At 50.6% G+C, this 23,984-nt stretch overlaps 1 protein-coding gene across 1 annotated transcript in view; it reads right to left on the reverse strand.

Annotated features, from left to right (window-relative positions):
• The window catches only part of CPAMD8 (C3 and PZP like alpha-2-macroglobulin domain containing 8), a 70,168-nt gene that overhangs the window by 23,134 nt on the left and 23,050 nt on the right, over positions 1-23,984 (reverse strand). The window contains exons 14-23 of the mRNA XM_032867571.1: positions 20,737-20,920; positions 20,120-20,292; positions 19,407-19,556; positions 18,863-19,024; positions 17,302-17,444; positions 13,301-13,363; positions 7,835-8,066; positions 6,777-6,930; positions 6,279-6,409; positions 4,739-4,790 (exon numbers count right to left, since the gene is read on the reverse strand). Coding sequence (XP_032723462.1) covers positions 4,739-4,790; positions 6,279-6,409; positions 6,777-6,930; positions 7,835-8,066; positions 13,301-13,363; positions 17,302-17,444; positions 18,863-19,024; positions 19,407-19,556; positions 20,120-20,292; positions 20,737-20,920 — 1,444 coding nt within the window. The remainder of the gene's footprint in view (positions 1-4,738; positions 4,791-6,278; positions 6,410-6,776; positions 6,931-7,834; positions 8,067-13,300; positions 13,364-17,301; positions 17,445-18,862; positions 19,025-19,406; positions 19,557-20,119; positions 20,293-20,736; positions 20,921-23,984) is intronic.

Below are 23,984 nucleotides of genomic sequence, written 5' to 3' on the forward strand. Positions count from 1 at the left end.
CAAAAGCATAATCCATCAAAAGACAGATTGATCAACTGGACCACATCGACATGAGAAACTTCTGCTCTTTGAAGAACACTAGTAAGCGAAAGAAAAGACAAGCCACACACTGGGAGAAATGTCTTTGTGAAGCATTTATCTGGGAAAGGACTTGTATCCAGAATATATTTTTTTAAAACTTCCAAGACTCATTGAAATAAATGTTAAAAGATCTGAACAGGTACTATACCGAAAAAAATATATCTATACACCAATAGTAAACAGGCACATGAAAAGATGCTTCAATGATGGAAATGCACATTAAAACCACAATGAGATACCATCAGACACCTATTAGAAGGGCTAAAATTAATCAGAGGGACAACCCTAAGTGTGGGTGAGGAGAATGAGGAAGTGATTCTCACCCACTGCTGGTGAGAATGCGAAATGGTACTACCACTTTGGAAAACTGTGCAACAGTTTCTTAAAAGGTTGAATGCACACCTACTGTATGATTTCACTATTCCACTCACAGATACTGATTTAAGAGAAAGAAAAACATATTGCTCATACAAAAACTTGTCCATGAATATTCATAGTAGCTTTATTGGAAATAGCCCCAAACTGGCAATAGCTCAAATGTCCACCAACAGATCAATGAATAAATAAAGTGTGAAGCATCCATTCAACGGAGTCCCACTCAGCCTTAAAATGAATGAATTATTGATACACACAACATGGTTGCCTCTCAAAATTTTTATGCTCAGTGAAAGAAACCAGATAAAAAGAGTATATTTTATATGATTCCATTTATATAAAAGTCTGGAAAGAGCAAAGTAACCTATAGAGATAGAAGGCAGGTCAGTAGTTCCCTAGTGACAAATGTAGACAGGGGTGAGTGATGACAAGGGAGCATGACTTTTGGGTTTAATGGAAATCCTCATTATCTTAGTTGTGATGGTTTCTCAGATGTACACACATGCTAACACTTACCAACTGTACACTTAAAATATGTGTGAGTTATTGTAGTCAATTATACCTCCATAAACATGTTAAAAATATTGCCGACTTTACTTCAAATACAAATATGTACTCAGCCTAGCATAAATTATGATGTGAAAATAGAAACCATATATATAAGTATCCAACAACATTTCAAAACGTTCCATAATGATCAAATTATGGAGCAGTCTTTTTTTGTTGTTGTTGCTTTGTTTTCTTTTAAGATTTTTATATATTTATTTGACAGAGAAAGAGTGCACAAGCAGGGGGAGCAGCACACAGAGGGAGAAGCAGGCTCCCCACTGAGCAGGGAGCCTGATGCGGGACTCGATCCCAGGACCCTGGGATCATGACCTGAGTCGAAGGCAGACAATTAACTGACTGGGTCACCCAGGCGCCCTGGGAGCAGTTGTTTGATAGAACATACTGAAACTGTTTTGAAATGCTGTTTATGAAGACTCTATAATAACAAGGGAAAGGGCTTGGGATGTGTTAAATGAGCAAGGCAGAACACAGAATTATATAGCTCATGAATCACAACTATGTTACAACAAACAACAATCAATCCTACAAAACCAAATACAACAAAATGTCACAAGAAGAGATATTTTTTCCTTCTTTCTAAGTTCCCTGTATTACAAAGGTATTGCTTTGTCTTTTCCCAATTTTTAAAATTGTGGTAAGATATACATAATGTAAAGTTTGTCATCTTAACCATTTTTAAGTGTACAATTCAGTGATATCAATTACAGTCATGTTGTGCAAATGTCAGCACTGTCCACCTCCAGAACTCTTTCCATCTTGCAAAACGAAACTCTGTCCCCATTAAACACTAAGTCGCCAACCCCTCCCCACAGCCCCCAGCTCCCACCATTCCATTTTCTGTCTCTATGATTTTGACTTCTCTAAAAACCTCATAAGAGTGCAATCATAAAGTATTTGTACACATGTATCACTTTTTGTCACTGTTGTTGTTGTTGTTTTAGAGAGGGATGTGGGAAAGGGGCATATGGGGAGAGAGAATCCTGATTTGGGGCTCAATCTCACAACCCTGAGATCATGACCTGAGCCAAAATCAAGAGCTGGATGCTTAACAGACTGAGTCACACAGGTGCCCCACACCAGTATCACTTTAAAAAATGTTTTTAGTTTAGGGGTGCCTGGGTGGCTCAGTGGGTTAAGCCGCTGCCTTCGGCTCAGGTCATGATCTCAGGGTCCTGGGATCAAGTCCCAGATCGGGCTCTCAGCTCAGCAGGGAACCTGCTTCCTCCTCTCTCTCTCTGCCTGTCTCTCTGCCTACTTGTGATCTCTGTCAAATAAACAAAATCTTTAAAAAAATGTTTTTAGTTTAAATTTTACTGAGATAATTATAGATTCACAGACAATTGTAAGAAATAATATGGAAAAAAAAAGAAATAATATGGAAAGATATGTGTCCTCCGGAGCCAGTTTCCCTCAGTGGTATCTCACAAAATTCTACCACAGTGCCACAACTGGGATATTGACCTTGATACAATCCATCATCCAATCTTCTTCAGATTTCCCCAATTTTATTTGTACAGAATCCCTCCCATTGCCCTTGACCACCATATCCCCAACCTTCCTCCCCATCTCAGCAAGGACCAATATGACCTCCATTTCTAAAATGTTGTCATTTCAAAAATATCATAAATGGAATCATTTATGGACTCTTTGGGGACTGAGGTTTTTTCCCCCTCAATCCCCTTCATCCAAGTTGCTGCATAAATCATTAGTTTATTTCTTTTTACCAGTGACTAGCCCTCCAAGGTATGAATGAACCATAATTTGTATAACCATTCATCCGCTGAAGGACACCTAGGCTATTTCCAGTTTGGGGCTATTACAAATAAAGCTGACATGAATGTCTGTGTATGGGTTTTATGTGAACAGAAGTCTTCATTTCTCTGGGAAAAATGCCTAGTAGTGCAATGTCTGGGTGCAACGCTTGGAGCATGTGTAGCTGTTAAAGAAACTACTGGCAGTAGCCATACCATTTTACAATTCCCACCAGCAATGTATGAATGGTCCCTTTTCTCCACATCCCAGCCATCTTTTATTGTGGTCACATTTTAAAATTTTAAGTCATTCTGGTAAGTGTGCATTGATAACTCATGGTGCTTTAGTTCGCATTTTGCTAATGGTTAACGATTTGAACATCTTCTCATGTGCTTATTTGCCACCAATATATCTTCTTGGGCGAACTGTTTATTTCTTTTTACCCCTTTCTTTTTTTAAGATTTTATTCTTAAATAATCTCTACACCCAACATGGGGCTCAAACTGACAACCCTGAGATTAAGAATCGCATGCTCCACTGACTGAGCCAACTCCCACTTTCTAATTGGATTGTGTTCTTTATTGTTGAATTCTGAGTTATTTATATATTCGAAATACTAGTCCTTTGTCAGATCTGGGTTTGGAAAGATTTTCTCCTACAAGTCTGTAGCTTGTATCTTCTTCCTCTTAACAGCATCTTTCGCTAAGTAGTTTTTTTTTTCTTTTAAGTGGGCTCCACACCCAGTATGGAGCCCACCAGAGGGCTTGGACTCATGACCCTGAGATCAAGACCTGAGCTGAGATCAAGAGTCAGATGCTTAACCGACTGAGTCATCCAGGTGCCCCTTGCAAAGCAGTTTTTCATTCTGATGAGGGTCATTCATCAGTTTCCTTTTATGGGTCATGCTTTTTGGTATCATATCTAAAAACCCTTTGCCTAGCCTTAGAGCCCAAAGATTTTCTCCCAATTTTTTCCCTAAAAATTGTATAGTTTGACATTTAAGTCCACAATCCATTTGAGTTAATTCTTGTATAAAGTGGGACCTTGAGGTCAAAGTTCATGCTTTTGCCAATAGATGTCCAACTACTCCAGCACTGTTTGTGGAAAAGGCTATCTTTCCTTCATTGAATCGCCTTTGCACCTCTGTCAAAAATCATTTGAGCATATATGTATCATATTGTTATTTAATATTAAAAAAGGGAAACAGGTCAAGGAGGAATTCTGTGTCCAGAGTGGGCCGTCGCAGGACCTGTCGTGCTAAATAACTTGGCAATGCGACCCCCAGAGACTCCAGCTCAGATCCTCAGCTCTGTCCCCTGCCAAAGCCTGCTGGGTGACTGCCCAGTGCCAGGCCAAGCCTGAGCTCCAAGCTAAATGGTTCCTCTGGGAGGGACTGGACAGGGAGAAGATGTGCCCTCCCACTGGCAGCCTGGGATCACGTTCTGCTTAGCATTTCCCTGACTCCACCAAGGCAGGGGAGTGCACTGGGCACTCTGTGCCCATTTCCTTTTCATGCATCAGGTGCAAGTACAATGTTGATTTCCGGGGACTGAAGCAGACTCCAAATCCCACACCTCCAGAACCCGCTTTAATTTCCTATTTTATCTAAGGCCCAGGATTCTGGGTTAGCCTTGCTTCCCACAGCTCTCCCATGATGTGACTTTAAGACCTCCCTTCCCTGGATCCTAGGCTCCTCACCCCAGGGCCCTACAGACAGCCTTATTCCTGCCTGCTCTCTTCTCATCGGTGCCTCCAGTCCACATTCGTGGGCACTTCCTTTCTGCGGGGGGATGCCCAGCCCTCACTCTGGCTCGTGCTTGTCACCAGCCCGGACATCTCAGTTCTCCACTGCTGTGTCTTCTGAGCCCAGGAAGGGCAGGCATCCGCTGAGTAGGGGAAGAGCTGTGAGAGTGTGGGGGTAAGGGCCAAAGTCCTCAGCAAGGTGGGTGCAGGGACTCACCGTTGGGACAGAAGAAAGCACTGTAGGTGTACGCACGGGGGGCTCCTTCCGGCTGAAACAGAGAGACGGGGAGAACTGAGTGCTGGAGGGGTGGTTGGCACAAGGGAGCGGCCGCCTTCCCACGCCAGCGGCTCCAAGTCTGGACCCTGCAAGGTGATGCCGATGTCACATGTACATGGTACCAGGTACCAGGCTGCCTACCTCCCAGGCCCAGGTGGGGAAACGGAGGCTCATTCTCCTTCTCCAGGCTCCAGTCAAACCAATGCGCCAATTGCTCCTAAATTCATCATGCTTGCCGCACACTCTGACCTTGCCCTCCCCGTCTCCCGGGCTAACTGGGGAGCCTGGCTCCTCCTCCATCCCGTAGGTCCCAACTGTCACCTGCTCCCCCACTGTACACTGCTGTCATCTGCACTTTCCTCCCCGACAGATGGCAGGCAGCGTCGCATGAGGGTCCGCCAAATAACCGATCCAGCAAACCACCCATGCACCCGGAGCTCTCCCGCGGGGAGGGGCGGGAGAAGGGTTTTTGCCGCTTTATGGAGCCACACATCGGCCACCTCCTGCTTCAGAAATCCGTTTTTCCGGTTCACGCTTCAGTTATTTGCATCGACCTCTCAGGTCTTCTGATGCTTCAGTGTTACCTCCTGCGCCCAGAACGGTCTGCACAGGTTGTACCAGCAGTTGCTGCAGAGAAAGCAGGCTTCCCAGCGGCGTGAATGGGAGGAAGGGCGGGGGGAAGGGCGTGTGCTGAAATGGCGTGTGCTGCATGCCGCCAGGACCACAGGCAGAAGGGAGGGCAGCTGTTTGCAGCTGGGCCACGGGGGAGAGGCAGACATGCCGAGGAGCTTTATCGGCACTGCTGGGCACTCTCGGTGTAGCAAGAGAGTCCCGATGTGTCCAAGCAGCACCCAAAATACGGCGCATCGCTGCTACCGATCACCCAGGACCGCGAGGGATCATATGCGTTCTCCCCGCCCCCCTCCACCCCTGCCATGCTGCGGGCTGAGTGTGAGCACCCCCCGACTTAGGGAGCGGCGCTGGAATATCAAGACAGGCGCCCAGCCCACACTAAGTGGCAGATCCTAGATTCCCAGCCGGGGTGGGGGGTGTCAGTAAGACCCCAATCCCTGGGCCCCTCCACTCTAGGCTCTGTGTCCTTCCTGCACAGGCGTTCCAGTGACAGCCCTCCAGATACCAGGTCACGATCCCCATAATTGACTGTGACAAACAGGAAGTTGGAGACTGAGGCACACCGCCCTCTAAGACGGTCAACGTGGGGGTCAGAGGACATTTCCCCGCAGCCCTTGCCAGTCCCAGACCGCTCTGCCAAGCCCCACTCCACACGGGAGGAGGGCCAGATGCTGCAGCCCCCCAGCGAGGAGATGCAGAGACCCCTCACCGGCCCCCAGACTGAGAGCAGGACCCACGGGGGCTGCCCCAGCCCTGGGCGGGGACCACACACCCCAGTGAGGCCGACACCCCATGGTTGATGGAATCAGACCCTGGCGAAGGGCCCTCAGCAAGGACATGGGCTTACCTCAACCATCACACTGCGCTTGATGTGATCCCTCCCAGCAGGGACCCGCCTGTCACCGAAGCTCTCCTCCAGGTGTCTGAGGGCCTTCCCGTCCCGGCAACAGCTCGCTTCTCCGTAAGCTAGGGCTTTGGCTGCGGAGATCGGAGCACTCAGGGCATGCTGTCAGAACAGGTGCCCACCCCCCGCCCCAGGGAGCCGTACCGTCCCTCCCCCTCAGCCCACGTGATTGCGTGTGCAGGCCTGTGTGTGCGCATATGCGCGCTAGGCTGGTGTGGCACCTAAGCTCAGCTCCCCCCAGATGAAGCTTTGGGTCCCACCTGGGGGACCGCCCCACCCTGTGCCCCGACGGTCCTGACCAGTACCCGCCCCCCAGCCTGCTTCCCCAGCTGCCTTCCTGAGCTTATCTGCTGCCCTGCCCACCCCTCACCTGTGCCTGGGCTCAGCTCGCCGCCTTGGTGGCCCAGAGCGGGAGAGGCGTGACACAGCATGGGGCCTCACCTGTGACGTTGCTGAATCCCAGGTCACTGAAGGACAGAACCACCCAGGTGGGCTCCATCTCCCCAGAGGCCACACACATCTTCTTGGTCAGGTGGCGTTTGCCAGGATGCCCGACAAACCGGATGCCCTTGGGAACCGAGATCTTCACATACACCTGCAGGGGTGTACAGCCCTTCAAGGTCAGCCCTGAGCCCATCCCCTCAGGGTAGCTGTTATGGGTTCGAGGGTGGCTCCCAGAAAGTATTTTGAAGTCCTAAACTCCGGGCACCTGTCAACGTGATCCTACTTGGAAACAGGGTCTCTGCACAATGAGGTTAGGCTCTACTTACTCCAACAGGACTGGGATCTTTCGAAGAGGACCCACAGACAAGATGTCCACAGAGGGAAGACACGTGAGGGAAGGCCACACGCAGACAGACTGGGGCCGGGCAGTGGGAGGCCTGGGAGGGAGCTCCCACAGAGCCGAGGGAAGGAATGCGCCCTGCCCATGCCAAGGCCTTGGACTCTGGCCTCCAGACCTGTGAGCAAATCCATGTCTATGGTTCTCAGTCTCCCAGATCATGCCGCTTTGTTACGGCAGCTACAAGAGGCGGAAAGAGTGGCCTTTTCCACTTCCTTCGGGAGAAGCCTGGGGTCCCAGCTTGGTCCCCCCAGCCTCCACAGCATCAGCAAGGGTGGTGGCCCTTCCGTGGACACTGTTCTTGGCATGTGCTGACCCATTCAACCGTAACCACTCCACTGTGCCTGATGCTTGTGGACACCGAAACACCAACAGGTGGAACGGCGGGGCCATATCGGCAAGTGTGCGAGTGCAAACGGGGACGGTGAGCGCCTGCTTTGTGGACCTCCGGGGTTTCTGGCCCCTGCCTCCCCGAAAACACAGCTGCTGCCCCTCCCACGGTCCTCTCCCCAGTTACAGAGATGCTCTGTCCCCTTCCAAGCCGCTGAGGCTGACCCCCCTGATCCTGGCCTCCTGACATCATGGGTGCCCCGCCCCCCACCCAGACCCCCAGGCCCAGGGAAGCCTTCGGGGGGGGTGGGAAGGGCGGGTTTAGTACCTCGGCACAGGTGCCCATGTAGTTGTAGACGCTGAGTGGGATCTTGGCCTGCTCCCCGCGGACCACGTTGGGGGGCAGCGTGAAGTCGACAAAGAAGGGCTTGAAGGTCTTCAGCAGGGCAGGCGCGGCGACCCCCAGACCCCAGGCCTCAGAGAGACCCACGGCCTCACCCACCCAGCTGGTGATGGAGTCTGGGACCTGCAAGCTGAGCGTCTCCTCGCCGGATGGGTCACTGCAGAAGGATGGACAACCATGGGCCCTTCTCTAGGGCCAGGCTGAGGCAGCCAGGAGGGGCTGGGGTCTACAGCAAGGCCGGGGGAGGAGGGCGGGAGGTGGCCGGGGAACTGGAAAAAAAGCATTTATGCACCACATGGCGTGTGACAGGAGAAAGCTGCCCATCGGCCCAAACTCATATAATCAGAAACACGAATGGCCCTCAGGACAGCTGGAGACACAAGACCACAGGCCACGGGGGTTCAGCTGCGGCGACTCTGGTAGTGCACGCCCCACCCGGTTCAGGGAGGAAAAGACACTGAATTGAGGGGACCGGTCATTTGAGACATGCTTGTGTCTCCTAGAAAGATGTGTCCAAGCCCTAACCGCCAGTACTCGCAAACATGACCTTATTTGCAAACAGGGCCTTTGCACACGAAATTAGTTGTAAGGTCAGGCTGGAGGAAGGGGGACCCCAATCTAATGACGGGCATCCTTCTCAGAAGGCAATCCAGACACAACAGAGGAGGAGACGGAGGCGGAGATGGGAGGGACGCAGCTACAAGCTGGGGGGACGCCAGAGCCCCCAGAAGCCAGAAGAGGCCCGAAGGGATTCTCCCCTCGAGCTTTCGGAGGGCACGTGGCCCTGCCCACACCTGCATCTCAGACGTCTGGCCTCCAGAACTGTGAGAGAATCAGTCTCTGTTCTGAGTCACCCAGTCCGCAGCTCTTAGTGACAGCAGCTATCAGAAACTCACGCCACACAAAACAAAGGCAAAATTATCAAGAATTTTTAAATCGATCATTTGTGGAAACGATAACATTTGTGGCTACCTTTGGGTTAAGTAACATACATGATCTGAGTGCACTCCGCCTGTTTCTTTTTGCCCTTTGTAACAGGGCACTAGGGATCAGAAATTCCGTATGTGGCCTCGTGGTCTCTTTTTTCTTAGACAGCACTCATGGCCCGAGGATCCCCCTGCCCCCGGCCAGGGGCGCCCCTGATCACTCCAGAATGGCTCAGGAGGACAAACTCTGTGGTCTCCTTTGCATTTCCAGAACGGCCTTTTGAGATTTATCTTAGTATTTGGTATAAGAGTCCTCGGGGGAGACGTGAAGCCCAGACAGCTCCCGGCCTAGCAGGGGTCTGGCTATCTCTTACTCACCTGCCTGGCCTCAGTCTGCTTCCCAGGAGCCTGACCCAGGTGGCCCTCATTGGGTGGCTGGACCCCCCCAGCCCAAGGCACCCAGCAACCCCACAGGGCCTAGGGCCTCCATCCTCCCCTCTATGAGGATCACCCGCTATCATCCTGTGACGATCCCCGGAAGGACGTTTTTAAGTTTCATATGGTCACAGCCAACTTCTCCATGGACACTGGGTGCTACCACCCTACACCCCCCCCCCACCCAGGGGACACCCACTCACCCTGTTCCAGCCTCCCCGTCCCACAGACTCCAATGGAGCTCAACTCCCAGTTCAAAACACTTTGTGTGATTCTTTGAGGCCTGACCACAGGCCATTACGAAGGCTTTTCCCTGGCAGCCACCAGGGGACGCTGCCTTCCCCATCGAAGGCTCGTGGCACAGCCAGTGAACTGTGGCCTCTGAAGGGACCTGCCAGCCACGCTTTGCCCTCCCAGCCCTACTGCTTCTGTGTGTCACTAAGGACCTGCCTAGGCCCCAAGGTCATTAGGTATCTGAAGACCACGGCCAAGGTCTCCTTATCAGTGGGAGGAAATCTTGAAGGCATTTCTTGCCTCTTTGGCTCAGCACCCAGTACTTTCCCACTCTGAGCCCACCCTCCTCCCTCCACTCCTCCGACACCAGGGTCCATAAAACTGTCGGAGTCTTTTGCCCAAGCCTCCCTCCACGGCGAGACAACCCCATGTCTGACCCACCTGTGAGGTGTGACATTCTGTAGGGAAAGCAGAACAGGAGGAGTCAGGCTATACTCTCACGACCATCATGAAAGACTTCACAAATACACTCACTGCAACTCCTTGTCTTGCTTGAATTGGCCACTCTGACACCTGACAGCTCAGCTCTCCCTCTCTCCAGCTCAGCTGAGGTCTTGAGAGCTCCAGCCTATCCCACCTTTATGGCATCCTGACCCTTGAGCCTAGCCCAACTGTTCAGTGTTACCCACTGCTTTCCCAGCCACACCACACCTGGCTCTGCCCACCAAGCTCTGGCTATTCCCTCTGCTGGAAATAACCAAGAAACAACCACAAGAATAGGAGCTGCCTGCCAGCCTGGCTGGGCTCTTGCTATGGACAGGGAGCTACAAGGTGCACTACGACTACCCCCCAAAAACTCACAGAGGGGAGGTGGGCAGCAGAGCTGAGGACGGAACATCCTGGGTGCTGGAACCAGGATGCCATCCCTGATCCCCACAGTGTAGACTGAGCTAGGTCCCCTGCACTGTGTTGTCATCTCAAAACTGCCATAAATCACAGAGAAAACAAACAGCACAATGACAGATGTGAGGCCCTCCTTATCAGTAATTACATTAAATGTAAATGGATTAAACTTTCCAATCAAAAAGCAGAGATCAACAGAGTGGGTTAAAAAACATGACCTGACTATCTGCTGTCCACAAGAGACTCACTTTAGCTCAAAGGCAAAAGTAGGTTGAAAGTGTAAAGATAAAAGTAGGTTGAAAGTGAAAGGATGGAAAAGATATGCCAGGTCAATAGTAACCAAACATGAGCAGGTACGGCTAGCCTGATATCAGACATAATGGACATTAAGTCAAAAAGGGCTATAAGAGACCAAGAAGAACATTATATATTAATTGATTAAAGCTTCAGTACAGTGAAAAAATATAAGAATTATGAACATGTATGCACCTGATAAGAGACCACTGAGATATATGAAGCATACGTAAATGGACAGAACTCAACAAGAAATAAATAGCTCTCCAGTAATAAATGGGAGACTTCAACATCTCGTTCTGAACAACAGACAGAACAACCAGACAGAAGATAAGTAAGCAAGTAGAAGACTTAACACAATAAAGTAACTAGATCCAGCAGACATTCACACAACATTCTACCCAGCAACAGTACACACATTCTTCTCAAGTGCACATGGGACAGTCTTCAAGACAGACCATGTATTAGGCCACAAATGAAGTCTCAGTAGTCAGTAAGAAAAGGAAAACTGGAAAATTTACAAATTTGGGGAAACTAAACAATATATTCTTAATTCACCAATGGATCCAAGAAAAGATCACAAAAGAAATAGTAAAATACCCAGAGATGAATGAAAACAAAACATAACATCTCAAAACTTATGGGATGCAGCAAAAGCCATGTTAAAGTGGGAAATTTATAGTTATATGGTCATTAAAAAAGAAGAAAGATCTCAAATATACAACCTAATTTCACAGTTTAGAGAACTAGAAAAAGAAAAACAAACTAAACCCAAAGCTAACAGAAGGAAGTAACAAAGATTGGAGCAGAGATAAATGAAGAACAGATAAATAGTAGAGCATCAACAAAACCAAAAGTTGGTTCTTTGAAAAGATCAATGGAACTGACCAACTTTTAATTAGACAAAGGATAAAAAGAAGACTCAAATTACTAAAATATGAAAGTGGAGACATTACTACCCATTCTCAGAAATAAAAAGATTATAAAAAAGTACATGAACAACTATACACCAAGAACCTGGATAAACTAGCTGAAATGGGCAAATTCCTAGAAACACAAAAACTTATCAAGGCCAAATTACAAAGAAAACCAAAATCTGAACAGACCTAGAGCCGAACAGACCTGTGAGGAGACTGAATCAATAACCAAAAATCTCTTTACTAAGAAATCTTCTTTACTAAGAAAAGCCCTGCACCTGAATTCTACCAAACATTTAAACAAATTTTTTAAAGCTTTATTTTATTTTAGTGGTGAGGGGGATGGGCAAAGAGAGAGAGAAAGAGAGAGTCCCAAGCAGACTCCAAGCCAAGCTTGGAACCGAATGTGGGACTTGATCCCACAACTCTGAGATCACGACCTGTGCCAAAACCAAGAGTTGGACACTTAACCAAGTGAGCTACCCAGGAGCCCCAAAACTTATCAAATATTCAAAGAAGAACCCTAGTGCACTATTAGTGGGAGTGTAAAACAGTGCACCCATTGTGGAAAACGGGATGGCAGTTCCTTAAACAATTACACATAGAATTACCATATGAGCCAACAATTTCACTTCTGCATACCCACCCCAAAGAACTACAAGCGGAGTCTCAAAGAGATCCTTGCACACCTGTGTTCACAGCAGGGTTATTTATCAGAGCCAAAAGGTGGAAGCAACCTGAGTGTCCACCTTGTTCCAGGTGTCAACCCCGGTACCAAAAACATCACCCAGCACCAAAAACATCGACCCCTAGAAAATGTAGATACATTTGATACCTCTGAATGGTAATGGACAGCCCATCTTAGATTTAGACCCCTAGAATGGAATGCCGTCCTCTGGATCTGTTCTGACCATGAGAAGTCTTCCCATAATGGCGACACACACATCTTTGTGAAAGCAGACTCAGGAGCCCCCCACTGGAAGCTCAGTTCTGTGATGCCCTCATGCCATGGTGTTTCATGTCTAGAAAGGGGGCCCAGCTCAGCAGTAAGCCCACCCATGGACCAGGAGGGCATCTGACCTTCCTGCCTAACCAGTTTCCCAGGGCAAGCCACCATGACCTTCTACTGGTACATTGGTGTTCTGACACGAATCATGAGCATTGAAAGAAAAAAATAAGCCAACGGCATCTGGCAGGAATTTGGCACAGCAGGGCGTCTTCAGAAAGGACTGAAATGGGGGGAAAAAAGTGGAAAGGAAATATGCTGAGAAAAGCAGCCTGTTTAGTGGCAGGAGCCCGAGTTCCCTGAGGAGTGTGCAGGGTGTTGGTGGTGGGGGGGTCAAGTTCATGTTCCAGGGAACTGTAATCGTTTTAATGAGCTCATTATGCAAACAGAGCAGATAGAGTTACCCCAAGTGGGAGTCGTAAGAGGCACAAAGACCCTGCATTTCATATTTCCTGAGCAGATGTCCAAGGCCGCAGCGGGATTTGGGGCTGACTTCATGGCGTTGAGTTTTATGTGTTGGAAAAGGATGCCCAAAGTCTGACTCAGATGCTGACGTCAGATCTGAAAGCAAACCCACTGGGAATGATCTGGACTTGCCTGAGTGCCTCTGAGTCAGCCCGCAAACACAGCGAAGAAACGGCATCTTACTGTAAGAAAAAAGAAAAGCTCACTGTACCTGATGTTCAGACAATGCCAAATCCATGTTTCAGGGAAGAAAGTCCTTTTCCTCTTCTCTGCTCTATGAAAAATTAGAAAAGAAATGAGAAAGTGTCATGGGACCTACCTTAATTCTGTACCTGACAGGTAAACTTCTACCCAAGTAAAACATAACATAGGAAGTCTTACCTGGAAAGGTTAACACTGGACTCGGTTACCGGGTCGTGGCTTAATTCTCTTGGCTGTCAATTAACACTCTAGTTGATTAGGACAGAACCCGCCAGTTCTTTTTTTTTTTTTTTTAAGATTTTGTTAATTTATTTGACAGAGATCACAAGTAGGCAGAAAGGCAGGCAAAGAGAGAGGGGAAAGCAGGCTCCCTACTGAGCAGAAAGCCCGATGCAGGGCTCAATCCCAGGACTCTGAGATCATGACCTGGGCCAAAGGCAGAGGCTTAACCCACTGAGCCACCCAGGTGCCCCAAACCCACTAATTCTTTTACCTGGCAGGGTTAACATTCTACTTGATAAGGATTTGAACAAGTGGTGCATCAAAGGTTTGACAGAATCACCCTAACTCAACAGTGGCACTTCACATCCTGAGTTTAGAAGGTAAGAAGGGTCACAGGGACACCCCCCCCCACCAACATCCTCCCCTTTGCTAAATTCCCCCCCCCCGCCCCTGGGTTTGCCATGTTTTTCCATATCTCATTTTGAGCCCCCAGCCCCTCCCTGTTTCCTAAAGAGCACCTGCCATTCTGGGTTCATTCGCAGGAGCCTCACAGCCCACCTTCCTTAGGGACTGTCTTGTTCTTTAAAATAATAATAATAAGAAAAAAATAATAATTGGATGCCCAGGTGTCTCGGTTGGTTAAGCATCTGTCTCTGGCTCAGGTGATGATCCTGGGGTCCTGGGATCGAGTCCCGCATTGGGCTCCCTGATCAGTGGGGAGCCTGCTTCTCCTTCTCCCTCTGCCTGCCACTCCCCCTGCTTGTGCTCGCTCTCTGGCAAATAAATAAAATCTTTAAAAATAAAAATAATAATAAAACCGAGCCCTACTTGAAATGTGGCAGAACTTCTCAAAATTAAAAATGCTCACATCCTTTCAACCTGCAGGATCTCTCCAAGGAACGCACCCTGGAGATACTCATGGACACAGGCACCAGGACAAAGGGCTGGTTTGTGGCAGGAAACAGCCAAAAATCTCCATCGGGAGGGTGACCAGGTTAATCGGCTGGTAGTAAGTTCATGCTGCGAGATGCTACATGTCAGTCTAAGGGAGTGAGGTCAGCAGAGGTGCACTGAGATGGATCCATCTCTAAGACTTATCGTTGACTTGAAAAGGAAGGCTCAGAACAGTCCTATGGTGTTCTCTCATTGCTTTTTTTTGTTTTTAAAGACTTTATTTATTTATTTATTTGATACACAGAGAGAACAGCAGGGGAGCAGCGGGTAGAGGGAGAGGAAGAAGCAGGCTCCCCACTAAGCAGGGAGCCCAATGCGGGGCTTGAGCCCAGGACCCTGGGACCATGACTCAAGCCAAAGGCAGACACTTAATCAACTGAACCATCCAGGCGTCCCGTCTCTCATTGCCTTAAAAAAAAATCCTGGGATGTTTGGTTGGCTCAGTGGGTTAAGCCTCTGCCTTCGGCTCAGGTCATGATCCCAGGGTCCTGGGATAGAGCCCTACATCGGGATCTCTGCTCAGCAGGAAACCTGCCTCCCCCTCCCCCACCTGCCTTTCTGCCGACTTGTGATCTTTGTCAAATAAATAAATAAAATCTTTTTAAAAAAATCCTCATATAGGGGTACCTGGGTGACACAGTTAAGCATCAGACTCTTGGTTTTGGCTCAGGTCATGATCTCAGGGTCCTGGGATCAAGCCCTGCATCAGGCTCCACACTGAGCACTGAGTCTGCTTGGGATTCTCTCTCCCTCTCCCTCTGCCCCTCCTGCTCATGCACTCTCTCTCGCTCTCTCTTTCTAAAATAAATAAATAAATCTTAAAAAATATCCTTGTGTATGCACAGAAAATTTCTAGAAATCTAAGAAATTATTGACCATGGTTGCCTCTAAACAAGGGAATGGAGGATCTAGAGTCAGGAGAGAGACTTACATTTAATTATGTAAACTTTCACACTGCTTAAAAAGTTTCAACCACTGCACGTGGTTAAGAAATATATCTTGTCCTCAGAATATGGATGTATGGATGTGTAAACCAATTACAAAAATGCATGGGCACTTCCTTTTAAAGGCATGTCTTATGCCTTTCTGCCCTGGGATTTACAATTGCCTTCGTGGTTTGAGGTTTCAGAAAATTACTTTCATACCCACTCTAGGCCAAGCTCTTAGGCCAACCATAAGAGGGCAGGGCCCCCAAGGTGGTGTCTGGTGGGTGGAGGCCCTCACCCAACTACGTACTAGAAATGCCTCCATATGTATCCCAAGTACCCAATGGGGAGACTGGTCTGCCCATGCCATGATGTGGAGTTTAGAAACTAGGACCCTCATGGGCCTGCCACACTCTTGCTAAGTGTGAAGCCCGGGCAGGAAGAACCCAGGAGAACAAAGTATCCAGGACCTCAATCTAGATGGAGAGGGTGCAAAAGATGGAGAGGGCTTTTGTGGAAAGGCCTGCCCAGGTCACTTCTGGCTCAGAACAAGGACTGAGTGTGGGGCCCACCCTCAGGGTCTCAAGAGATACCAGATCCTGTGGCACTACTGACCACACAGACCCCAGCCCCAGCCCCTTGGTTCTGCATCCCTCTTGCAGGAGTGGGCAGGAGGGAGTAAAGCCAAGCCCTGCCTCCCCCATGCCAGTCCCTAAAGCCAGAGATAGTGGGGAGCCAATGTCTTCAGAACACTCCCCCTTCCCCAGCTAGCTGGCTGACAGATGGGCTTGAGAAGGGAGTGAGAGAGGCAGCCAAAGAAAAGGGTGGGAAAGAAGGGAGGGGAGAAAGGATGAGACAGGAGAGAGGAGAAACACACCACCACCTGCAAAACAAAGCTTTCCAGAACTTCAGGGACAAAGCCACAAATCTTAAGGGGAGATGTGAACCCCTCTCTCTGTCATCGATAAGTCAGCAAACAGACAAATGAGAAATGAGCAAGAACATGAACAATCTGGGCTTCCCCATCTGTAGGCTTGACTAAAGCATGCCTGGGGAGCCTTGTGCAGAGTGGATGGGGCCTGGGATCTTCTTTTCAAGAAGACACAAGCCTTTACAAAACCTGGCCACACAAAAAGGCTCCAAAGGAAGAACCAGACAGTGGATAACAAAGACCACGTTCACCGGCCATAATGCATGATTGACACAAATTTATAAAACAAATTAAAAATAATTTAAATATCACTCTGAAAGTTTAAAATAGGTCCACTTCTGGATAAGCCCCAGTGCAAAAAATGTTAGCACCTCTTTGGAACCAAGCAGGAACGGAAATGCTTCACAGCACAACTTGGGTGCTGCTAGAGTGGCACTCTGAGGGAAATTCATAACCTTCGAAAGGCTTAAATGTGTTGAGTTAAAACAAGACACTGAAAAGCATTACTTGGTGTCCAATTCAAAAAAAGCAGAGACTTGAAGGAAAAAAGGGAAGAGAGAGGAGGAGAAGGGAGAGGAGGGACCAGGTGGAGGAAAAAGGTAAATACAAAGAATTTTCTAAGCAGAATCCTGGGAGAGGGAGAGTCAAACCCCACCTTACCTCTCCACTCCAAACCCTCTGTCCCAGGGAGCTCTGCTCCTGACGTGCCTTCCTCCCTCTGCACCCCCACCCCCTACATAGTCAGGTGTGGCCAGGTGTGGTCAATAGTGACTTTGCCCCCAGAGGACAGCAAGCATTCTCTGAAGACATTTTTGGTTATAACAACTGGGGGAAAGGGGTGCTATTGGCATCGGGTGGGTGGAGGCCGGCGATGCTGTTCAGAACCCACTGTGCGTGGACAGCCCCACCACAGAGAACCATCCAGCCCCTGAGGTCCACAGGACGAGGTCAGACAGCCCTGCACGAGGCGGCAATTACCTGGGGGGTTGCCTAGAGGAGCCTGCAGACCCCAGGCTCCCCGTGTGGGGCTGGAAGGCAGGGACAGCCTCGTCGGTGTACAGGCCGCCATCCTGTCGGTGGTTCAGGCTCACCAGGTCGGTCATCACCACCAGGCCTGTTTCCTAAGCAACAGACAATGCCCAGAACCCAGGTGGGCAAGCAGACAGGACGGCCCCAACGGTTCCATCCATTTGGGGCTTCCAGCCCGACATCACCGCTGCGTTGTGGCGCTGGGGGAGTTAGGCCTCTGCTCTGGGCTTGGTGACCAGGCTGGGGGGATCACGGGACCCGGTGACTGTGCAGAGCAGAGCAGCAGGGAGGCCAGCACATCCACGACCCAGACAAAGAGCCACATGTAGGACTCCGTTTACCGGAGATATCCAGAACAGGCAAATCCATAGAGACAGAAAGCAGATTTGTGGTTGCCAGGGGCGGGGAGTGACTGCTCGTGGGGATGGGGTTTCCTCTTGAGGGGATGAAAATGTTCTGGAATTAGACAGAGGTGCTGCTTGCACAACATTGTAAGTGTCCTAAATGCCACCCAATTGCCCACTTTAAAATGGTTCATTTGGGGGCACGTGGGTGGCTCAGTCATTAAGCGTCTGCCTTCAGCTCAGGTCACAATCCCAGGGTTCTGGGATCGAGCCCTGTTCTGGGATCGAGCCCCGCACTGGGCTCCCTGCTCAGCAGGGATCCTGCTTCTCCCTCTGCCCCTCCCCTCACTTCTGCACACATGTTCTCTCTCTCTCTCTTTTTATCTCTGTCTCAAATAAATAAAATCTTTAAAAAAAATACTGAGAGCAACTCAACTGCCGGCCAGCTCTGCTTCGGGAACAGGGAATGTCAAGTCCGAGGCATCACCTCTTCATTCCAAAAGCCGCCAGACTTTCATCAAATGTGTGGCTGACACGCATGTCAATACAGATACAGACAGAGATATGGAATGCGCTTTCTAGCTACAGTAGCAAAATGTTAATCGTGGGATCTAGGTGGTGGGCATACAGGTGTTTGTTAATTTGTTCAAACTTTTCTCTAAGTCTGAGTATCTTCCATAATAAAAACAGGAGAAAAAGGATGCATTTTAAATGATTGTAAAACTGGGATGAAAAGCAGCCACAATGGGCCGTGCATTCGAGTGGAGACGGCCAGCGGGCTCCCGGCATGATCGAGAACGATGCTTGCAACCCTTGGGGTCCCCAGCCCCCACAGCTCAGGAGGAGGAGGATGGATGTGAGCTACAAATGTTGGGGTGGGTGCCTGTCTGCTCCCAGGGTGAAGGTTTTCCTTCCAGCAAAGCACCCTAACGTCTTTGCTCCTTCCCAAGTTCAAGTTATCGGTCAACAGTCATACTGTTCTGCACCCTGTCTGCTGTGCAAACTGGGAGGATCCACTTACGAGCTCCCATCTAGGGAAGTCAAACATTAGTGCTGCCCCAATAAAAATTTGGAAACATCCCCCCGACCGTCTCTGTGTCCCCTCTGTGTTCCATAGTGAGAGGCGCTTGGAAGGGGGTGGTGGGTCTAAAACCACCTGTCCTTACAGCGAAGGCAGACCCAGAGTCCTTGGTGCTGCCCCAGAGCCATGGGAAGATGGAGGAGCGCCGGCGGCGTCGGGCCGCCAGTCTGGCCCACCAGAAAGACCCATCATCCCGGGATGCCCCGAAGGCATCAGAAACATCATACTCTTCCAAGTCCCGGAAGACCTACAGGCAAAGGGAGAGAGGGCCTGGTTGAGCGGAGGTTTCTTGTCAACCCCAACCAGGTCTCGGGGGTCTGGCATGCTCCTATCTCAACCTCCTTTCGCGAATATCACTCAGAGACCATCGTGTTGGCCACTGGTGTCACCGGTCCCTTCTATAGACGGGCAGGGGGGCTGGAGAGGTAGGGCCTGGACGATGTTACATCGCAAGAATCTGATGAATTTAACCCCGAGATCTTTCAACTTACAAAGAAACCATCAGGGACTGGGCTCCCTAGTGAAAGAAAGAATCTAGACTCATATGAGGCCCTTCACTTACTGGAAAGGAAGAACCCCCCCACCCTGCTGCGGGGGTGCTGGACCCACGCTCGAGGGCCCCCACGCACCTGGGCCGGAGTCAGCTGGAATCCAGACCTGAGCAGGTAGACGCTCTTGTCCACCACAGTGACACACACACAGCTGCCCCTCGCAGCCCTGACCCTCAGGTCCACAACCTCCCCAGGCTGGGTCTCGTTTGCTGAATACGTCAGTGAAACCTGGACCCAAACACAGCAGAGAAATCCGGAGCTTGGCCACCCTCTCCACCTGCCAGTGAGCGCCGGCCCTCACCAGCTCAGTGGGGACCATGGCCTTGCTGCCCAGGCAAGGACAAGGCCAGGAGGCAGAGTGATCCAGTGCAACTGGAACATTCTATGCAGAGGATGGGAGAGGAGGGGAGAGGTGGGGGAGACAGGTGCTGGCTGAGGGCTTGGGGCAGCCATTTTCCAAGGGTGCAGAGAGGTGGGGCAGAAGGCTGAGCCCGCTGCTGGGGACAGGAGCAGTGTCCCTTAGGTTTGGAACCCAGTGGGGACAGAGAACAGTGGACCGCTTTCCCTTTGTGGCTTTAATGCAATCCCCCTCTGGGGGACTTTCCAAGAAGTAAAGATGCAACTTATGTTGTAATTACTCCTGAAGGCAGGGCAGCCCTTGCAATCCCGCCTGGGACACCTTATGGGATCCCAAAGGCAGCCATGTGCAGCCCACCTGGGCGCAGACACCCCCGATGGCACTTCCCTGTCCCCACCCGCCCTGCTTCCCTGGCTAGTTCCCCATGCTCTACCCGGTTTTCAAAGAAGGTCTCAATGGCAAACTGGAGGCTGTCGGCAACCCCTTCTCCATTCTCCCTGACGTAGAAGACGAGCAGGCGGCCCAGGGGGACCATGCTGGGGCTCACGGCCAGCCGGAGGGAGGTCACACACACGTTGACCTCGGCTGCTGGGGCAGGAGGAGGCTCTAGGACCAGTCAAAGGTGGGGAGAGGCATGAGAATCCAGCAGCCCATGATGGGACCACCAATGCCCCAGGCTGCCATGAAGGGGACATGGGGCACCGCAGGGGGAGGGGCTGGCCCTGGGTGAGAGCTCCATGGATACTCACACCCCCATTACTTCACCTAGAAGGGAAGGGAAACCCAAAATGATGGGAGCGGATGGGATTCCCGAAGCATCATGCCGGTCAGCAGTTCTCAGCCGGGCCGTGCTGCCGCCCCAGGGGACACTTTTGGCTGTCACGACTTGGGAGTGCATCTAGTGGGCGGGGCCGGGTGCTGCTCAGCCCCCTGCAGAGCACGGGGAGAGTGATCCAGCTGAGCCCTGCTTATCCCTCCTTTCCGGGGTGACCTGCCCCTGTCTCAGTGGTTCAGAAGGAACGAGGAACTCCTGCGGGGGGCCGGGCTCACCTGTCTCAGAAAGGTGCATTACACCAATGGGTGTCCCTGAGGCCGGGCGCCTGCTTCTCTGCAGGGTGACGGGGGCGGGCTGCTGGCCCGAGAGCACGATGTTGCCCCGCGCAGCCACCTCGTAGTACAGGGTGAAGTTGCAGGGACATGTGGACTTCACGGGGAAATGGGCTTCCTCTCCGACCTGGGGGAGACACAAAGCATGGGGAGCCCTGCCTGGCACCCCACAGCCTGGGACAGATGGCTGCTCTGGGGCCACGGGGAGACCAGGACATGGCCGGGGCAGGGGCTCTGGCCTCAGAGCCGAGACCGGAGCATCGTGGCAGTGGGCAGTGGCCGTGCCCCCGTGGCAGCCTCAGCCGCGGCTCTGAGACCAGGACTGTGGTCAGATGGAGTGTGCTACTGGTGTGGAAGCTCTCGACGGGGTGGGGAGTAGCAAAGAAGTGAACCTGGCCCAAAGAGAGGTCTGGCCTTTGTCCCCCAACCCATCCCCTCACCCCCCAGAGGGGATCTCTAAGTCTCTGAAATGCCCTGCCTGATAAGCATCTTTGTCTACCCAAGGCCTCAGGCCACACCAGATACTGGTAATATGATTTATGAGAGCTGGGGCAGGGGTGCTGCGTCACATTGTATCAGTGTCACGTCTGGAGGGGCTAGGACTGAGGTTGGCTATGCAGGTGGTCACCCAGGGCTTTGCAACTGCCCATCCCTGCCCCCCAATAAAAACCCCAGACCCCGAGCATCCCTGCTCACAGATCTGCTAAGGGTCTAGGGTCCAGAACACATAAAAAAACTCCCACAATGCAACAGTGAAAAGACAATTTCCTAAAACTTAAAATCAGCAGGGGAAGCTGACAGTAGGATACACAGGATCTCCCTGCACTGTCCGAGCAACTCTTCTGAAAATCTTAAATTATTCCAAAATTTAAAATAAAGTATGGTAACAAATTAGAACATATTGAGCAATTTTTTTTTTTAAGTCCCTAAGTCAGTAACATACCCTGAACCACTGCACAGCAAGAAAAACAACCATAGGGAGGAGGGACAGAAAGTTCTTTCTTTGTACAGAGGAACATCGGCTAATAAACGCAGAAGGAATGACAGAATTCAGAGCCGCCACCACGCAGGGCCTCTGGCGATAATGGATTGTAGCAATGGATTGTCAGTGACGCTAAAGGCATGGCAGGGGGGTGGGAAGGAGTTTGCTGGGGCGTCAGGACATTGTGGCTCGGGTCTCAGATGGTCACCCCGATTACTCAGCAGCCTCCCTCACAAGGGGAAAGAGCTGGGAGGAATCAGACCCGACCCCGGGGGCAGCTCCAGCAACGGTGGTGCAGCCTCAATCTGTGCCTCTTGCCAGGACCCCACGAGAGCAGCACAGATGTAGCAATTCTGCCTGATTCTAATGCAGAATGTGGGATCCTCTACAAGACCACGGGCCTGAATTCTTCACAAAAGTCATGGCGATGAAAAGGCAGAGGCAGGGACTGTTTCCGATCAAGAGCAACTATGGACACAGGAGAGCCAAACACAACACGTAAATGGATCCTGAAATGCACGCGCGCACACGTGCACACGCACACACATGTGCACGCACACACGCACGCACACATGCTCATTCCCAGAGGCATGTGCAGATAGTTGCACACTTACACATGTGTGCACAAGACTGTGTAGTCGTGCACGGGTGTTCACACGCAAGATATAAGTTACATCTTGGGGACATCTTCAAAAATGGGAATATTGCCTGTGAATTAAACCGTATCATGAGTTAACATAATTTTCTTAGATACGACAAGAGCCTTGAGATCATGCTGAAGAATGTCACTTTTAGGACATGTTATGCTCAAGTATTTAAGAGTGAAGCATCATGATATCTGTAACTTATTTTCCAATGTTGCAGCAAAAAAAAAAAAGTCTAAGGGAATAGATGGATGGCTGGGTGGATAGGTAGATGGATGGGAGGATGGGTGGATGGCAGGTGGATGGGTGGATGGCTGGGTGGGGGAATGGGGGGATGGCTGGGTGGGGGGATGGGGGGATGGACAGACAGGTGGATGGCTGGATGGGTGGGTAGGTGGACAAGTGGGCAGTGAGTGGGAGGATGGATGATAGAGGCAAAATGTTAATTCATAAATCTAGGTGAAAGGCATGTGGTTATACCATTTTTTATTATTTCTAAGTTTGTATATGTCCACCTTATAAAAAGACACCTAAACAAAAGTCTCCTTGGGTTTCAGATGTCAGAAAAGAGAAAAGAGCATGGCATCACAGTAATCCTAAAAGACTGGCTTGCGCCTCAGAGCTGAAGGAAGGGGAAACCAGAGCCCAGGCTGGACCCAGCAGAGCCACTCTTGTCTCAAGAGTGTGTCTCTGCAGTTGTGCCCAGGGCCTCTCGGTGACAGTCGTGGGGGTGAGGGGGCCAGAGCCTGCTGACCCCACTCAGGCAGGACGGAGATGTCCCTCCGAGAGGAAAGTCTGAGTGGCCCAGCCAAGTCCCTGCCTAGCGGGAACTGCAGTCCCGGCAGCTGGGGACAGGCTAATCCCCGCCCCCGCAGGACAGCGGCCAAGGTCAGCACCCCCATAAGGCACTGTTGCTTGAATAGCGTTACAACAAGAACAGCATGTCCAGCCCAGCCAGGCATAATCTCATCCGAGTTTCTCATTCTCATAACCCCTGCAGAGGGCCATTAAGCCCCCAAAACGGGCAGCCCCAGTGCCATGATTCCTCTGATCTGTATCCCAGCTGCCTCGGCTCCGGGCAGCGGCTCTCGGAAAGGGAGTGCCAGAGGTCTACAAGGCTGGGGAGGCCTGGGAGCAAGGTTGGGACGCCTAAGGGAGCTCATAGGGTGCTTTATGACCCATCTACCCTTCAAGAGATGACGGCGTAAACCAACCACTGTTCGTCCATACCATAGGACAGACAGACAGGGCAGAACCTTCGATGCAAGTTGTTAAGTGAAAACAGCAATGCTTTCATCAGAAAGCTGCGTGCTGTACGGTTCCGACTACAGCCATCCCCCTTGTCCGTGGTTTCGGTTACCCGCCATCCGCGGGGGTCTGGAAGCAGATGCTCCTTCTGACATGTCATGGGAAGGTCAGGGGCCGCCGAACGCCGCATCACAATTCCTGTGTCATTTGCCCTCCTTCATCCCCTGGCGTAGACCTTACACCATGGTGGGATCATGAGCGGGCTGGGCACAGTACAGTGTATTTTGGGAGACAGAAGCCACAGTCCTGTGACTCTT

This window comes from Lontra canadensis, unplaced genomic scaffold (genome assembly GCF_010015895.1).
Source record: "Lontra canadensis isolate GAN:19392208 unplaced genomic scaffold, GSC_riverotter_1.0 scaffold35, whole genome shotgun sequence".
In the NCBI taxonomy this organism is placed as follows: Eukaryota; Metazoa; Chordata; class Mammalia; order Carnivora; family Mustelidae; genus Lontra; species Lontra canadensis.